The sequence below is a fragment of the Melanotaenia boesemani genome, chromosome 17, assembly GCF_017639745.1.
Source record: "Melanotaenia boesemani isolate fMelBoe1 chromosome 17, fMelBoe1.pri, whole genome shotgun sequence".
Taxonomy (NCBI): domain Eukaryota; kingdom Metazoa; phylum Chordata; class Actinopteri; order Atheriniformes; family Melanotaeniidae; genus Melanotaenia; species Melanotaenia boesemani.
Genome location: NC_055698.1, coordinates 15,316,843 through 15,331,895, shown reverse-complemented (window position 1 = coordinate 15,331,895; position 15,053 = coordinate 15,316,843). Strand labels below are relative to the sequence as shown.

The following is a 15,053-nucleotide window of genomic DNA, read 5'->3' as shown; positions in this document are numbered from 1 at the left end:
CTTTCGAATGAAATGACAAACAGCTCAGCTATTCATGGAGAATAATTCTAATCTTTGTCATCTGCACCTCCCTCCCTATTTCTTTCCAACCAGGGTCAGAAGTGGTCACCAATCGATGACGATGGGTCTGCAAGAGGTGAATTTTTCGACGACGAGGACCTCTACTCGGGCTCTGGCTCTGGCTGTAAGTGTGTGTGTGTGTATGTTTCATTGTGTGCAAGGTTACGCACTCATGCCCTGGCTCTTTGAAACACGACAGCTGCTTGGTTTCAATCTGCTGACCCCTGAAGCTCCCCACACCTCCCTCCCATCCCAGCTGACTGTCTTCAAGTTATGGTGGTCCTATTTAGCACACGCACACACACAGAAGCTGTGCACACGCAAAGGCACCATATGAAAACGCCATTTGGCTCGACAGACCAAGTTTGTGCACAAGTTTACTGAAAACACCTCAAACACACCCTTACAAACAAATGCTAACCGAGGCTCAATTCCCCAGGATCTTCTTTGCTTTAATCAGATTACAGTCCACACAGATTAGACGACCACATGCGCTCAAGCAGTTGGGCACAACTATCTGCAAGCGCATGCCCTCTTTTTAGTGCACTGGTTCTTTGCGTGTGTAGGAATTACCTACTTAACCTAAATCACATTGGTGTAATTCAGACTGATTTTCTGATCTGGCACTTGAGGCTTGTGCACGGCCCTCCTTATCAAGCGTGACTCATTGAGGGCTGCCCTCGGTTCAGGCACTGCGCTAGTGGCGAGCACAAAATAAATTACAATTCAGAGCAGGAGAGTGTAGCAGATGCACCCCCTGCGGTTGAAACAGCAGTCAGGCAAATTGCTTTATCTCAGACCGTGATATGGAGTCAAATATTTCTGAAGAAAGAAATCCTTTTTAACAGACAGCTGTGCATTTTATGCTGCTGCTTCTGAATAAGGCATTTTGAGGCATCTTACATGTTAAACAGAAGCTGCATTGTTGAAGTCCATATTTCGATATCATCTCCGGCTCCTCTGACAGCCTCCTTCTCTTTGTGTCCGTAAATTCAATTTGCTTCTCTTTTAACCCAAGGAGCTTCACTGCTATAACAGAATAAAAGGTGGTATAATAGTATTATAAGAATTGAAAGAAAACGGAGCACTCAGACCTTCTCCACCAATCTCTTCTTTTGAACGTGGGCATTTTATGTATGAAAATGACATGTAACATAGGTCATCTTTTTAAAGATTTCCATCCACACTGAAAGATCAAAACTAAAGGAAAATGGAAATCAGCAAAACCAAACTCATGACTCTAACATTCAGTCAGGATGGACAACATCCATCCTGATGTCTTCTGTTCCCAATGTTTCACTTCACTGCAATCAGTCTAATTGACTTGTTTTTCAGTTCTTGTTTTCAGACAGCCAAATAAGAAGAAAATAGCGATTTAATTGCAGGTCTGATTGCTGTGCAAAGCCATCTTTAAAGTCTCTGCTTTATAAGCAATTTGACAAAACAAGCACAGTTATGTGGCATCTGTGTCATTCAGTGCGCTGACATTTAAAATGAGGGATCACAGAGAGTTGGAAACAACAGACACTTAACTTCTCAAAGGATAATGACACACGTAAATCTTTTTCTGCTCTGACTGTTACTATCCTGCATAAAAACTCATGGAGGAACTCTTTTCTCAAGCAATTCATCCCTTGTTTACTATCTAAAAGCTCAGATGATTACAATAAATTATTCACAATATATCTAATTTCTGCCAAAATAAAAATGTTATGTTTTACACTTAAGCTGAATCAGTTCTCTTGTTGAGTGTGTACATTTAAGAAGCTTTAAATTTAATCTCTGCATCTGACTGCATGCCATCACAGTAGGAGCAGGTATAATTGTGTTTAAGCTCAGTTGCAGGAGAGACCTCATGTTCTCTTCAAATCATTGGAAAGAATGTGCACATGTCTCTCTGCAATTAGACTAATTGAATCTGGAAAACATCTGCATACTGGGGGAAAAAAGCTAATATGGATCCCTATTGGATACTAAAAGTCAGAATCTTGAGTTGCATTATTTCTGATAGCTTTAGTATTCCTTGCCATGATATAACCTGCTTCAGTGCTCCACAAACAAGATTTAATAAAGCTTAGTTTTCTCCACCTGGACTTAACTACAAGCCAATATTTTCAGATTTATCCTCTATCGAGCTCATATGTGACCATCTCTGTTTATGTCTTAATGATTCATATTGAATGAAGACTGTCTACTGCGTACTTGACTACTGAAGTCGTCAAATATATCCGGTTTAATTCTTCATTCCTCATGTCTGGTTTGATTAATCGAGTAAAGGCAAAAAATAATGACAACATGTTCTTAAAGAGTCATAGCATTTACATTTTTTATAACTTTCCCTCAGCCTGTTATGACTTTTTTTGTGCATGTAAAAGGTCTGCAAAGTTACAAATCTCATGGAGTTGTTGTTTCCAACAGAAAGCACTGTTCCTGAACACACCACATTTGTTTTCCAAGCTTTTCTTCACTATGTAACACATGTGTTTACACTTTACTGGCATAACATATTAAGCATATCAACCATTCTTTATAATAATTTGCTATTTACCATACAGGGTACAATATAAACCCTCCCCTGCCTTTTTTTTTAAATGTGAGATTTATTAACATGTTGTGCTTTAAATGTATGCAGCAGAAGTTGTGTTCATGGCATGTCCGTTACTTCACTGTGTGATAACTATTTCTGATTTTTAACAAAACCATAACAACACACATCACAAGACCCGAACTACACTTTGTTTGTATGGCACTTTTCATGCAGGTTAAATGTAACACAAAGTGCTTTAGAACAGTGGTTCTCAAACTGGGTGTCCGGACCACCCTGGGGGTCTTCGGATAATTTCAGCGGGTAACCAAATAATTGAAAAAAAATATGTAGCCTACTTTTGTCATATAAATTTGGGATTTTTACTATGACTATCAAAATAAAATGAGCACCTAAATTTTTTTTAACACATCAATGCATAAACAACAAAGTTAGTACACATGCCATGTTAAAAATCTGAATTTGAGTTTATCGTCATGAAAAAGCTGATTTTGGGCATGTAAGTGCCTCGTCACAGCAGTGAACCAACAAAAAAAAACACTTTATACTCCTTATTTATGGCGATTCGGACTGTTTTCAAGCCTTACATTTAAAGGATGCTGTAAGATGACCCATTTAATACATGACAATCACTAAGTCATTGCGTGGGGGTCGCGAACACCAACGTATGTTATCTTGGGGGTCGTGGCTCAAAAAGTTTGAGAACCACTGATTTAGAAGGTGCAAACGCAAAGACAAGTATTTTCTGAATAACATTCAATACTTTATTAGGACTGAAAAACTGAGGAAATATAATTGTATTTAGACTTAAAAAATTGCAGGTTTGTATGAGAAAAAGCTGCAGGAGGATCAAGAAAAAGTAGTAAAGTATAAAATCTTATACAGTACTCTAAGAACAAATATTAAATAAAACATATAAAACTCAACTATAAGCAGACTAATATAATGCATATATTAAAAGCAAAAACACCTCAAACTAATTGATTTTATAAAGGGACTGAAATCCAATAAAAAACTAAGGCAAAGGGGATCAACTGATTTCAGTTTTTAACAGAATTGAGACCATGCTGCTCTCAGGTCTTCAAGAACGTTGTGTCATGTAATAAAAAAAACAAGGTCTTGCCAAAGGTTTTATTTCTTACTTTGGATCTGATTAAAAGGTCTTTTCCTGAAAGCCTGAAGGCTCTGGGGGTGTTTGTCAAGGGAAATTAGATCTGATAAACTGCCAGGACAAAGGCCATTAAAAGTTTAAAAAACCAATAACACAGCATTTTAAATCAATTCTGAAGCTGACAGGTAGTCAGGACAAAACCCATGTAACGTGAGCTCAGAATGTTTTTATTTTTGACCAAACCAGTTTCTGTGTCAATTCAGAAATGGTGCTCCAGCTAGTTCTATGTTGGTTCCAGCTAAGAACTAGTTTGGTTTTACACAGCCAGGGAGCCATAACAAAGCCAATTCACTACTTTGTTTTCAGCATCTCTCCCAATACATGTTTGACTGTCAGTCCAACATATATTGAATTTCTGTACATGACCACAGGGAAAGGAGACAGTTTAACTGTATAAAACAGGAACAGATTACTGTACAGTTTGTCTTGTTTTCCCAGCAAACTGATGTCTTAATATCATGCTCTCTGCAACAGCAACCCGTGTTTCTGAATGCTGACCAGTATAAACAGAGACACTAACATGATTTATACCCACTGCTTTGAGTGGGATCTGTAAACACTAGCAGATTTAATTGAAGCACCTGAGAATCATCATAAATGTAGCTGCAAATGCTGTTTTTAAATCCAGCTGCAAATAGTGATTGTGAATTCCACTCTATGCAGTACATTAGGTAGCATTCACATGTGCGACAGGCGATATGAAACATTAAACAGCAGGAAAAAGAGAAGAACACCTAGGTCATGTTCTTCCACTTAAGATCAGTTTTCTCTTGCATTAAGCAGACTCCATGCTTCCCTGGTTTTTTATTTTTAAACATGAAGTTTACAAGATTTTAGTCGACGTGATTGGTTTCTACTTCCAGCTCATGACAGCATTTTAAATTTAACATTTTTTTTATTCTTGCACTTTGAGATTTTGACTCTGTTCTTTTCTCCTTCTCTAGTTCCTGAAATCAGCATGAGGCCAACATCAGTAGGTGTGTCCTTTACCACAGAAGAGCCCCTCCTCCTCTCCACCACCCAAGCCACTAGCCCCGCCCCCTCTGCCTCACCTGCAGCTGAGCCCAGCCCCAGCCCAGAGGATGCTACCACCAGCTCGCTGCTCACTGACGCAGATGGAGAGAGTGGGTCATTCTGGGACAAGGAGCTGGATAAGGAAAGGGAAAAAGAGAAGGAGCTGGAGAGGGAAAATGAGAGACAGTTGGAAAGGGAGAGAGAAAGAGAGAGGGAACGAGAACGGGTCCGAGAGATGGAGAGAGAGCAGGAGAGAGAGAAGGAGAGAGAACGAGAGAGGGAGCGGGAAAGAGAGCGAGAAAGAGAGCGGGAGAGGCAGAGAGAGCGTGAGCTTGAAAGAGAGAAAGAGCGGGAGCGAATCCGGGCTGCCGCAGCTCAGACCACCGCTGCTCCACGATCAACCTTTTCTTTCCCTGAGGTGACCACCAACCCAACAACCGGTCCTGAAGAGAGCGCAGTACCCTCTGCTGGTTCAGATGACTTGAGCACCACAGAAGAAGAGGAAGACGTCTACCTGTCAACTGAGCCCACCTTGTATAACCCCGGATTTGACTTTGAAACCACCACAGAAGAAGACATTTCCACTACAGCAGAGACCACCCCTGAGCCTAAAACAGATGCACCCACCACTACCACAGCAACTACTGTCAAAACCAGGATGCCCTTCAGGCCCAGGGTGCCCATGATGACGACCACACAGGTGGTTAAGATGGAGAGAACAACTAGCCCGCAGCAGCCCACAACAACACAGGTGGGATTCAGTTCCTTTCATTCATGTTAAAGTAGAATATACAGCAGTGCACAGATACAAAACAAGGTGTGAACTGGATGAAAATGGGAGTGGTGGATTATGTATCTTTTAATAAAGAATGAAGTTACAGTAATTATTTTGGTGTTTTTTCAGCTCCTATACCTGAATGAATCTTTAAACATACACATTTCAACAGACTACCATGTTTCAACCAAATGTGAACTCCCTAAACAAAAACTCCAGATGATGATCAGTAATTCAACACATAAAAGCACAGATAATTAGCATGTTGTTGCATATGCATGTCAGCCAGAACTGTTTCTCAGCCTGCATTTACATCAACACAAGAAGAACACCTCATAGGTATTTAATAGTTTGCGCATCTGCTCCGCCACAAAGCTAGTGTGATGAAAATTACATCATCCTTACCAGCCTGCAAGAGTCCATCAGATCCCTCAGTGGCTGACCACATGCACATCTGGATCAATCTCCATTCAGAAAAACAACATACCAGACAAAAGGGGCAGGGAGCAGGAGAACAGCATGGAGACTTGCTTTCTGAAAATACTTTACATGGGAATCTGTTTTCTACACCTCTATAATGTGCTGTTGACTGATTACATGGTGAAGCAGTTAATAACTTGTCCCCGACTGTATCCAGTGAAACTGCACGGTCATTTGCAAAATCCCAATCTTTTTGTAGACGAGTAGAATGAGTAAAATGAATTTGCTTGAGTGAAAATGGCTAAATAGAGGTTGAGTCAAACAGTGTATGTCTCTAAAAAAAGGCTAATTTGTTTTGCGTCTTTAGAGATGATGGTATCTCTCTGATTGTCCTCTCATACAATCCTACATTTGTGCATGTGTGTTTAAGCTCATGCATAAAACAATATTATTAACAACTTCTCTGCCATCCACCTGGCAAACCCCCTAAGAGCTCAGCAGGGGTGGCAGTGTTGTGTCTTGATAGCGGGGAAAATCACAACATGATAGATAAAAGTGATCCAAGGTCAGCGGATGTTTTGTATCAACGATTTAATCTCAGCTTCAGAGACGTATATAGTGTAGTGTCTCTGTATAAAAAGAAAACCGGGAGCGAAGGCAATAACAATCTTTGTCCTTGAAACCATTAAAAATTTTCCCCTAGTGCACAGACATTCCTCCAGAAAAAAATCCTTTTTGAAGATAATATGAACTACAGAGGGTTAGGAAAATTGCTATTTTACTTTGAAAAACATTATAATAAAATTGCTCTAACCAGTTGTTGACTCAGTTATTTTTACTGAACCTTTGTACATCTTAACGTCTGAGAGACTCTACCTCTTTAAGGAATTATAAGGTTCATTTAAAAAAAAGAAAAGAAAAGAAAAAATAAAGCCTTTTAATTTCCCAAAACAGCTACACACTGCAATTGTATTGTTCTTAAAGTGGAATAAATATTTTTTCTTTAGGACTTAATTTAAATTTCCAATGGTGAATTAATAAACAACAATAATTTGCCAATAGGTGTACACAAAATCTTTATGATCTCTATTACTGGAGTCAGTTTTGTGAGGAGTTTGATACCTGGCTTTACTCTTGATTGTCTCTTTAATACTGGCAGACCATATATTTACTAACCACAGCCATTTCCATCATGTGTTTCTTTTTATTTGTAGCAGCACTGGATTAAAGCTTTTTGCATTTAGATTCGTCTGGTTTTCTCCATTGTAATTATGCTGCCAGAGTTTATGAGTGTGTATATGTTGGATAATAAGCAACTTTCCTCTTGTTAGATCATACAGAGGCTCATTGTTTAAAAGGCAAATGTGCCATGGAAAGTTCTCTGTGTTGGTTTGGATAAGTTTCAGTGCAGCAACTTTGTGGAACAAATGTGATTACATCAAATGTAAATTTCCTCTAAGTCTTACTTTCCTGTGTCTTTCTCAGGAGAGCAACAATGAGGTGGGTGCTGCAGGACCAAGTGGAGATTTTGAAATCCGCGAGGATCGCCGGAATGGTCTTGGTCAAGGTGTAATGCCTGTGGATCCCGATTTTGTAGGCAACACAGTGGATAGAGGTAGTCCTGCTGCCCAGCTCCCACAGAGGAACATCCTGGAGAGGAAAGAAGTCTTGATAGGTGAGAATATGTTTGGATTTTTGTCCCAGCTTTCAGCTCTGTTTGCTAACTGCTTGTCATTCTGACTTTCTGTCAAATAAGCCATGTCACCTTTTAGATCAACAGATCACACCCCCCCACCCCCACCCCCCCAGACAAACACCCCGTTGCCTCCTGTATTCTTTTCCTGCTTTCTGGGGACAGCTAAGATAACTTGACATTATCATGGGTTCACATAGTGCAGATTCATCACCATAAGTGAATGTGCTGCTTAGCCCCGTTTGACCTGCTGAGAACAAGCAATCCTGCTCTTTGGTTGTTCAACCCCTCCTTTCTTCCTGCTTTTTCTCATCCTTTTCCTCTGGGCAAATCCAATTTCTTTTCAAGTGCCCCTTCTTCTCATCCCAAAGAGCTGTTGTAGAAAGTGAGGGAGCAGCCAACTTGCCTGACCTGACTGGCTCTCTGTCTCTCCTTCAGCTATTCTGATTGGTGGACTGCTGGCGGTGGTGTTTTCTGATTTCCTGATAATCGGTAAAGAGCAGGAGGCAACAGATTTTTAGGCTAGATTGTGATAGAGACACATCACATGTCAGTGCTATGTAGTGTCATAGACCCATAGTCTGAAGCCCTTTTCACACTGCCTGTTCAAGGTGGGACGTCCTGTTCTTTAGTTATGGAAGCTGAATTGCTTTTGTCTCATCAATATGAACAACCAAAGAGTGTCCCTCTGCCTAAACAAAGATGTCTTTTTGGCACTAATAGTGCCATTAATAGTGCGTCCGCTGTGTGAAAATGGCTGCTGTATTTGTTGTTTTCTGTTAATGTAGTGTTGTAGAAGGTGCAGGAATTTACCATCTCCTTTTCATTCATTTTTGTTTCTTTAGTTTTCCATGTAGATTCTTTCCCAAACATTACCGTAAAAGAGTTTCCTAGTTATAAAAAGTCAAATATTATAGTTGTGCAATCTTGTAGAGTTTGTTTATCTACAGCTTTACATTTTTAAATTATTGCAACTCATAGCCTTCATATCAATAGTTTGTTTTATTAAAGGTCTTTTACTTTTTTTTATTATTTGATGCCAGAAATGGTCTTTGTAAAAGCTGTAAAGGGTGCACCACAAGTGTGAAAAGACTCTTTAAAGACTGTTAACAAATAACATAAAACTGCAACAAATTTTTCAAATTTCATTATTGATAATACGCAATATTATAAAAGGCTCAGAAAATCTGGAAAAATTCTGTAAAGGACACCTAAAAACCAGTAATTACTGGACTTGGCCTTCACCTCTTCAGGAATCCTTTAACCAAAAACAGACACAATTCTGTGCTGGAAATCTCTGCATGGGTACAGAAACGCTTAAAAATCACTAACAGTGTTCATGTTTTTTGCTTCCAAAATGCTAATTAAAACTCAGCCAGAGTATGAAAAGATTCAGAAATGCCACCAACTTATTTGGGCCTGAGATTAATTTAAGATAGACAGATGCAAAGGGAAAATTTACATATGTTTAGCTGAAATTAAACCCTATAGCACAACCCCAGCAGTTAATAGTCCAATAAAAATAAATATGTTCCTTTAAATTGTGCTTTTACCATTTTACCATAAAAAAAAAACTCAAGAGTGACCACACATCTTTATTCATTCAGCAAATGAGGATGTATAAATATGCTAATATGACATTGGAAGCATCTCCACCCACCAACAGCTGCAAGCGCGCTCTTCATCTGGTCTAGAGAACATAAAGGCTGTCTGACCTTTCTCACTCTGGGGGTTATGATCTGCAGAAACCCAGTAGAAATCCCCTGCCATTGTGTCGATGAATGATTTGGCTAGCAACATCTTGCAACACATAAAATAGAAAAACAAAGCAACTCAGCAGATTACAGACAGGTTAACAAGAAAAAAACCTAACATGACTTTAAATTATTTCTATAAATTGTGAAATCTATGGTATGGGAGTGCTGTAGCTCTTGTGGTGTGGATAACTTACATCTGTGAAGATGATCATTGATCACAGATTCTATAAAAGGTCATTTTTGGAGGAAATATGCTGTCATCCCGATGACATCTTTTTTTCTTTTTCTAAGGGAAGGTCTTGCTTAATCCAATAAGACAACAAAATCAGAAAGTTTCACTTGTCAAGTCAAAATCTGTGACTATAAAAACATTTGGATCATTATGAAATTAGAGATATGACAAAGGAGGCTGTAAACTACTGAAATCCTGCATCAAATACAAATTGGGAAAACACTTTGCTTAAGACTGAAAGAGCTGTTAAAAGAAGAGGTAACATCCCTTCACAGCTTTTTATAACATGTTATTTACTTTCAGCAGTTGATAGACTGCAAATTTAAAGCATTTAAGTCATTTGGAAATTATTGCGCTTTGTTTTGATGCCATTTTTAAAATCATTGGACCCTTTCCGCAGTTACCATGACTAAAATCAATATTGCAAAGCTGGTGTCAGTGAACATTTGATATTATAGGCATCTCTTACAGTAAAACCAAAGATAGTAAATATGTGCTGTTTTGCATGCCAGGGACACAATGGAATCTAATTTAATAACTGATTAAACTTTTCATTTATAAAAAGTGGGGAAAAGTCTGGTGAAAAACCTTTCTGAAGTTAATTTTGAGGTAAAAGTGCAACTTTGCATTGCAGCAGAGTACCCCTGCATTAGTGGAACAAAGCAGAAACAGACACTCCTCACACTCACTTAATGATAGCAAAGTTTCTTTTTTTCAGCTTTAGCATAATTTTTGTCATTGTTGCAGATTTTTAACAGCCATTTTTGACAGCCACACATAAGTTTGTTACTCACAGCATGAGTTTATAGGGATTTGAGCAGAGAGAGGTAGAAAATTCAGCTTCTGCTGATCGGAGGCACCACCTTACATGAGTTAACTATCCGGACTCCAAGTTACCACCAAACTTTTAGCTTCACAGAATACATGTTGGCAAAGAAGGCTCCTCAGTTTTCCCTAAGCACCAAAGTGGTAGTGATGCTGTCGTAGATTTGCAGTGCTTTCAGAGTAGAAGTTTATTAAAATGTGTTGAGTTTAGAACCCTTGGCAGGACTTAAGTCTTTGTGTATTTCTGAGCAGCTTTACCATCTAATCCACAGCAAGCCTGATGCCACTGATTTGTTTCTTTCTTGCTCCAGCTGTGATAGTGGGAGGTGTCGTGGGTGCCATGTTTGCCGCCTTCCTGGTGATGCTGCTGGTGTACAGGATGAAGAAGAAGGATGAGGGCAGCTACACGCTGGAGGAACCCAAACAGGCCACCGTCACCTACCAGAAACCAGACAAGCAGGAGGAGTTTTACGCATAACACTTGCACGGCAGAGAGACACGCCGCACACCGGGGGAGAAACAAGAGAAAGAGAAAGAGAAAGATACTCTTAAGTCCTCCCCTCCTCCTCCTCTTCTTCATCGCTTCCCCCCTATTTGCTCGCCTCTTCTCATCCCTCCCCCTCCTCTTGTCTCCAAAACACTTGAGAACGCCTTTCTCTCTGGGGACTTTCTTTTCAATGAAAATGGAAAAAAAAAGAGGACAAAACAAGGAAAATACATACAAATATATTCAGAAAAATAGCATACACACACAAGATGTTTTTAAAGTAAATGTTGTTATTAATATTCTACAAATTCTCTTGTTCTGTATGTAATAATATGATTATTTTGTAAGAAAAACAAAACCTTCTCTTGACCTGTGTTTTCCAACACATACAAAAAAAAAGTTCCTCTTCAGTTTTTACGAAGAAAATAAAAAGGCCTAAAGGAGAGAGGAGAGGAGGCGGCGGAGCAAGCTGAGGCACACAGATAATAAGACAAATGCCGGGCTTGACTCTGCCCATCATCCCCCACAAACAAAAAAAAAAACTTATAAAAAAAAACCCCACAGCGCGTCTGGTTGGCTGCACAGAGCCCAGGGTCAAAGGTGAGAGGAAAGGTCTCTTTTGTGCCTTCCGTACCTCTGGTGCTCAAATACAGACAAACACACATGCATACAGCCACATAAACACAAGCTTACACACATGCACGCTTGCATCTGTTCGAAAGTGGCTCCGACCTCTCGCTCTGCTTGGCCAACCAGAAAATGGTGCTCAACCCTTGCTGTGTTTCACAACGTTAAGGAGCCACTGTGGAAACACTCGACAGTCGCAACGAGGTTTGCTCACAGCGAGCTGGCGACCCTTCGGCTCTTCTAAGCTGTACAAAGACTAGTTATGGATAGTAATAATAATCAATAATATATCAATGTTTTTGGGCTGGATGGTGAGTAATAATAATAAAACCATAATAATGATAATAATGATAATAATAACACTTAAACAGGAGGATGTGTATTTAGCAGTTTAAAAAAGTTTATTTGTAAATATCAGCGTATCCTTTCTGGCGTCACTAACCATCTGCATGATCATGAAGAGTTTTTATCCATCACATCCGTCATCATCTTAGATGAGCTGTGCTCTTGTCACATGCACGCACACACAGCTGCAGACGTGAAACCTGCTGTGCATTTAAACACACCACACAGACTTTAACTCCACTGTAAATCATATCATTAGAACACATATCAAACCCCTCATCATCATTGTGGTAGTCATCACTCGTGGTTGGAGCGAGATCAGGTGGTTTCCGTATGTTATTGATTAGTTTTTAATCGGTTGCCTGGTGGTTTAGAGTTTGGTCTGTTTTGTGTAAAAGCACAACTACATGTTCAGTCATCATGTCATTAGATATTTCCCTCCCTCCCTTACAGACCCTTTGCATGTCTTGCTGTTTTTTTTTTGTTTTGTTTTTTTTTCCTCCACCATTGATTGGCTCTGTTTGGAGATGGGAGGGGCCTCCGGGAGGCTTGAGAGGCTTTTAAATGAAAAACAAGCATGCATACAGCAGGAAGTTGCTCCTACATGCATTAACTGAGGCAAAAAGTGATGAGAGGAAAGTGATATGTGGAGTCAACTTTCACCTGCAGTGGGACCATTTTTAGGGAAGGTGAAGAGGAGAGAAAGGTAACAGGAAGGTAACATGTGCTTCTATGTAAGAGATTGTAACAATAACCACACCAGTGCGACTGGGCTAGTAGCTTCTCTTATACTCAGTACTGTAGAACAAAATGCATGGGAGTCATAACTATACTCTTCTGGATGTGTGTGTGTGTGTGCGCCTGTGTATTTTTGTCCGTGTGTGCGAGTGTGTTTTAAAGAAAAGAGGGGTTTGTTGAAATTGGAATGTACTGTGGTCGAGTGTGTGTTTACCTTCTCCAGCAGTTCTCACGCTCTTCCACAGACGGGTAACACACCTCCTCCACTCCTGTGTGTTAAATCACTGGCCATCCCACCTCACCAGTGTGAGAACGTGTGTGTGTCGACACCTCATCTAAACCTGCCACCTGTATGTATGTGTGTGTGTACATGACTGCTTCACCTTGGTATTTCACAGCAGACTCTTGTGTACACTACACTAGCCTGTCTAGGCGTGTGTGTGTTTTGTCTGTTCACTGCTGAATGTGGGACAGCTCGTCCCTCACAGTGGCTATCACACACACTGACTGTGTCTTCTCACTGTCTGTCTGGCTTGTCTACCTGTCTGTCTGAGGACAGACGGACAGACGAGATGCCACTTTCTCACAGGCAGGAATGATCTTAACACGTACTGTCTTTTCTAAAGTGACTGTCAAAGTTGTGCGTTTGTACCCATCTAAGCCTGCGTAGCCAAATACGACGAGTGTGTGAGAAAGAGGGTTAAATTTGTATGTGTGTGTGAGTCTAGGTATGCATGTGTGAGTGTGTGTGTGAGTGTACGTGAAGCCCAGTAGAGGCTACACTTCTCTATGTTTGCTGTTCCCATTCCTGTTTTTATACATTTGCATTTTTTTAAGGCTGAGTTTCTGTCATTGGCTGAGTGAGCGAGAGGAGGCGGATCCTCCACGCCACCGCCCTGTCACTAATCTGCCACTCTGTTCCAAATAAAAACCTGATTGGGTAAACCTTTTATCTTTTGTCTTTTTTTTAAGTAAGTGTGTCTATCCTTGTCTGACTGTGTCTGTATGGCACATATAGACTAAAGAGGACGAAGGGTATTGCTAACGGCTGTCTGACAAACCTGCGGTCATCCTTATGGGTCTGATTTTACTCTCCAATCTGTACATTTGATCACACTGAAACCACAATGAACGTTTTGGATGAAGTTTTGTGTTGTCACTTAAGTTTTGGTGGCTGTATTTCAAGACTGCTTCTTATGAGAAAAGAAGCCAAGTTTTGAGGGTTTAGGTTTCATATCAAAGTCTCCAAAATAAGCTTAAGGTCAAAAAAAAAAACTTGTCCAGAGCTGGATACACACCTAGCACAGAAAGTAAGGCAATTTGTATATGGTCAGTTATTTTCCCCCTTTTATAATACCACTTGAAGTTGTGCTTTACAATGACTGATTACTCACCTTTACAATGAAGCATAACTTGTAAGGATTGTGCTTCTGTGAACCGAGCAACATAGCTAAATGTGTCCGTAGTGACCCCAAAAATGGACACTACTTGACTCTAAAATCGCCTGCAATATTCTTATGTTGGTATTTACTCTTGTTTTGAGTTGCTTGGTGGTTTGGATGATTGCTCCTTCCCACAGTAAAAAGGAAAATAAACTACATATAATGGCTATTTTTTGCATGTGGTCAGGGACCCCAGAAGCATGTAAACGATCCATACATAGCCACAACAGCTTGGCAGCTCCTCCTCATACTGGTCGCCAGTCAGGTCACATTTTGCTGTGGGATTTCATCCCATTCCTCAGCTAGGAGTTGATGAAGGTCAGCCAGTGTGGATGTACTGGTCACTCTGGCAGGTACAGCACAGCCAAGCTGATCTTAAAAGTGTTCAACTGGGTTGAGATCTGGACTCACGACAGGCCCAAGCATCCTCTCCACTCTCAAATTCTGGAAATACACTGTGGGGTAGAGCATTGTCATCCCGGAGGATGGAATTAAGTCCCACATTCAGGAGATATGGAATCACCACTGGCTCCACAATCTTATTCCGAAATTTTGTCAGTCAGGATCAATCAATCAATCACTTTTCAGACAAAAATAATTCCAAAAAAAGAATATTGCAGGGGAGTTTTGGCACAATTTTTGGTGGCACTACACACATTTGGCTGTGTTGCTGCTTTCACAGAAGCTCAATCCTTACAAGTTATATCTCATTGTAAAGGTGACTAATCAGGCTTTCCAACAATGTATAATACAACATCAGTTGGACCAAAAGGAGAGAAATAAATAATTGACCAAAAACTAATATGCTAAGTTGGATGTAGATGTTACGATTTTCATGTTGGTTTAGAAAATGTAAAACTTAAGGCAGCTAGTCAGAGAAGGAGGAAATATTTAATATCTCTTTTGTTTAGTGAGTACAATA

General features: G+C 40.0%; 1 protein-coding gene across 1 annotated transcript in view; it reads left to right on the top strand.

The window, feature by feature from the left end:
- sdc3 (syndecan 3) overlaps positions 1–11,525 on the top strand; it is a 38,893-nt gene extending 27,368 nt beyond the window's left edge. The window contains exons 2-5 of the mRNA XM_042011321.1: positions 94–184; positions 4,721–5,541; positions 7,471–7,660; positions 10,804–11,525. Coding sequence (XP_041867255.1) covers positions 94–184; positions 4,721–5,541; positions 7,471–7,660; positions 10,804–10,970 — 1,269 coding nt within the window. The 3' untranslated portion in view covers positions 10,971–11,525. The remainder of the gene's footprint in view (positions 1–93; positions 185–4,720; positions 5,542–7,470; positions 7,661–10,803) is intronic.
- The last annotated feature ends 3,528 nt before the right edge of the window (positions 11,526–15,053 follow it).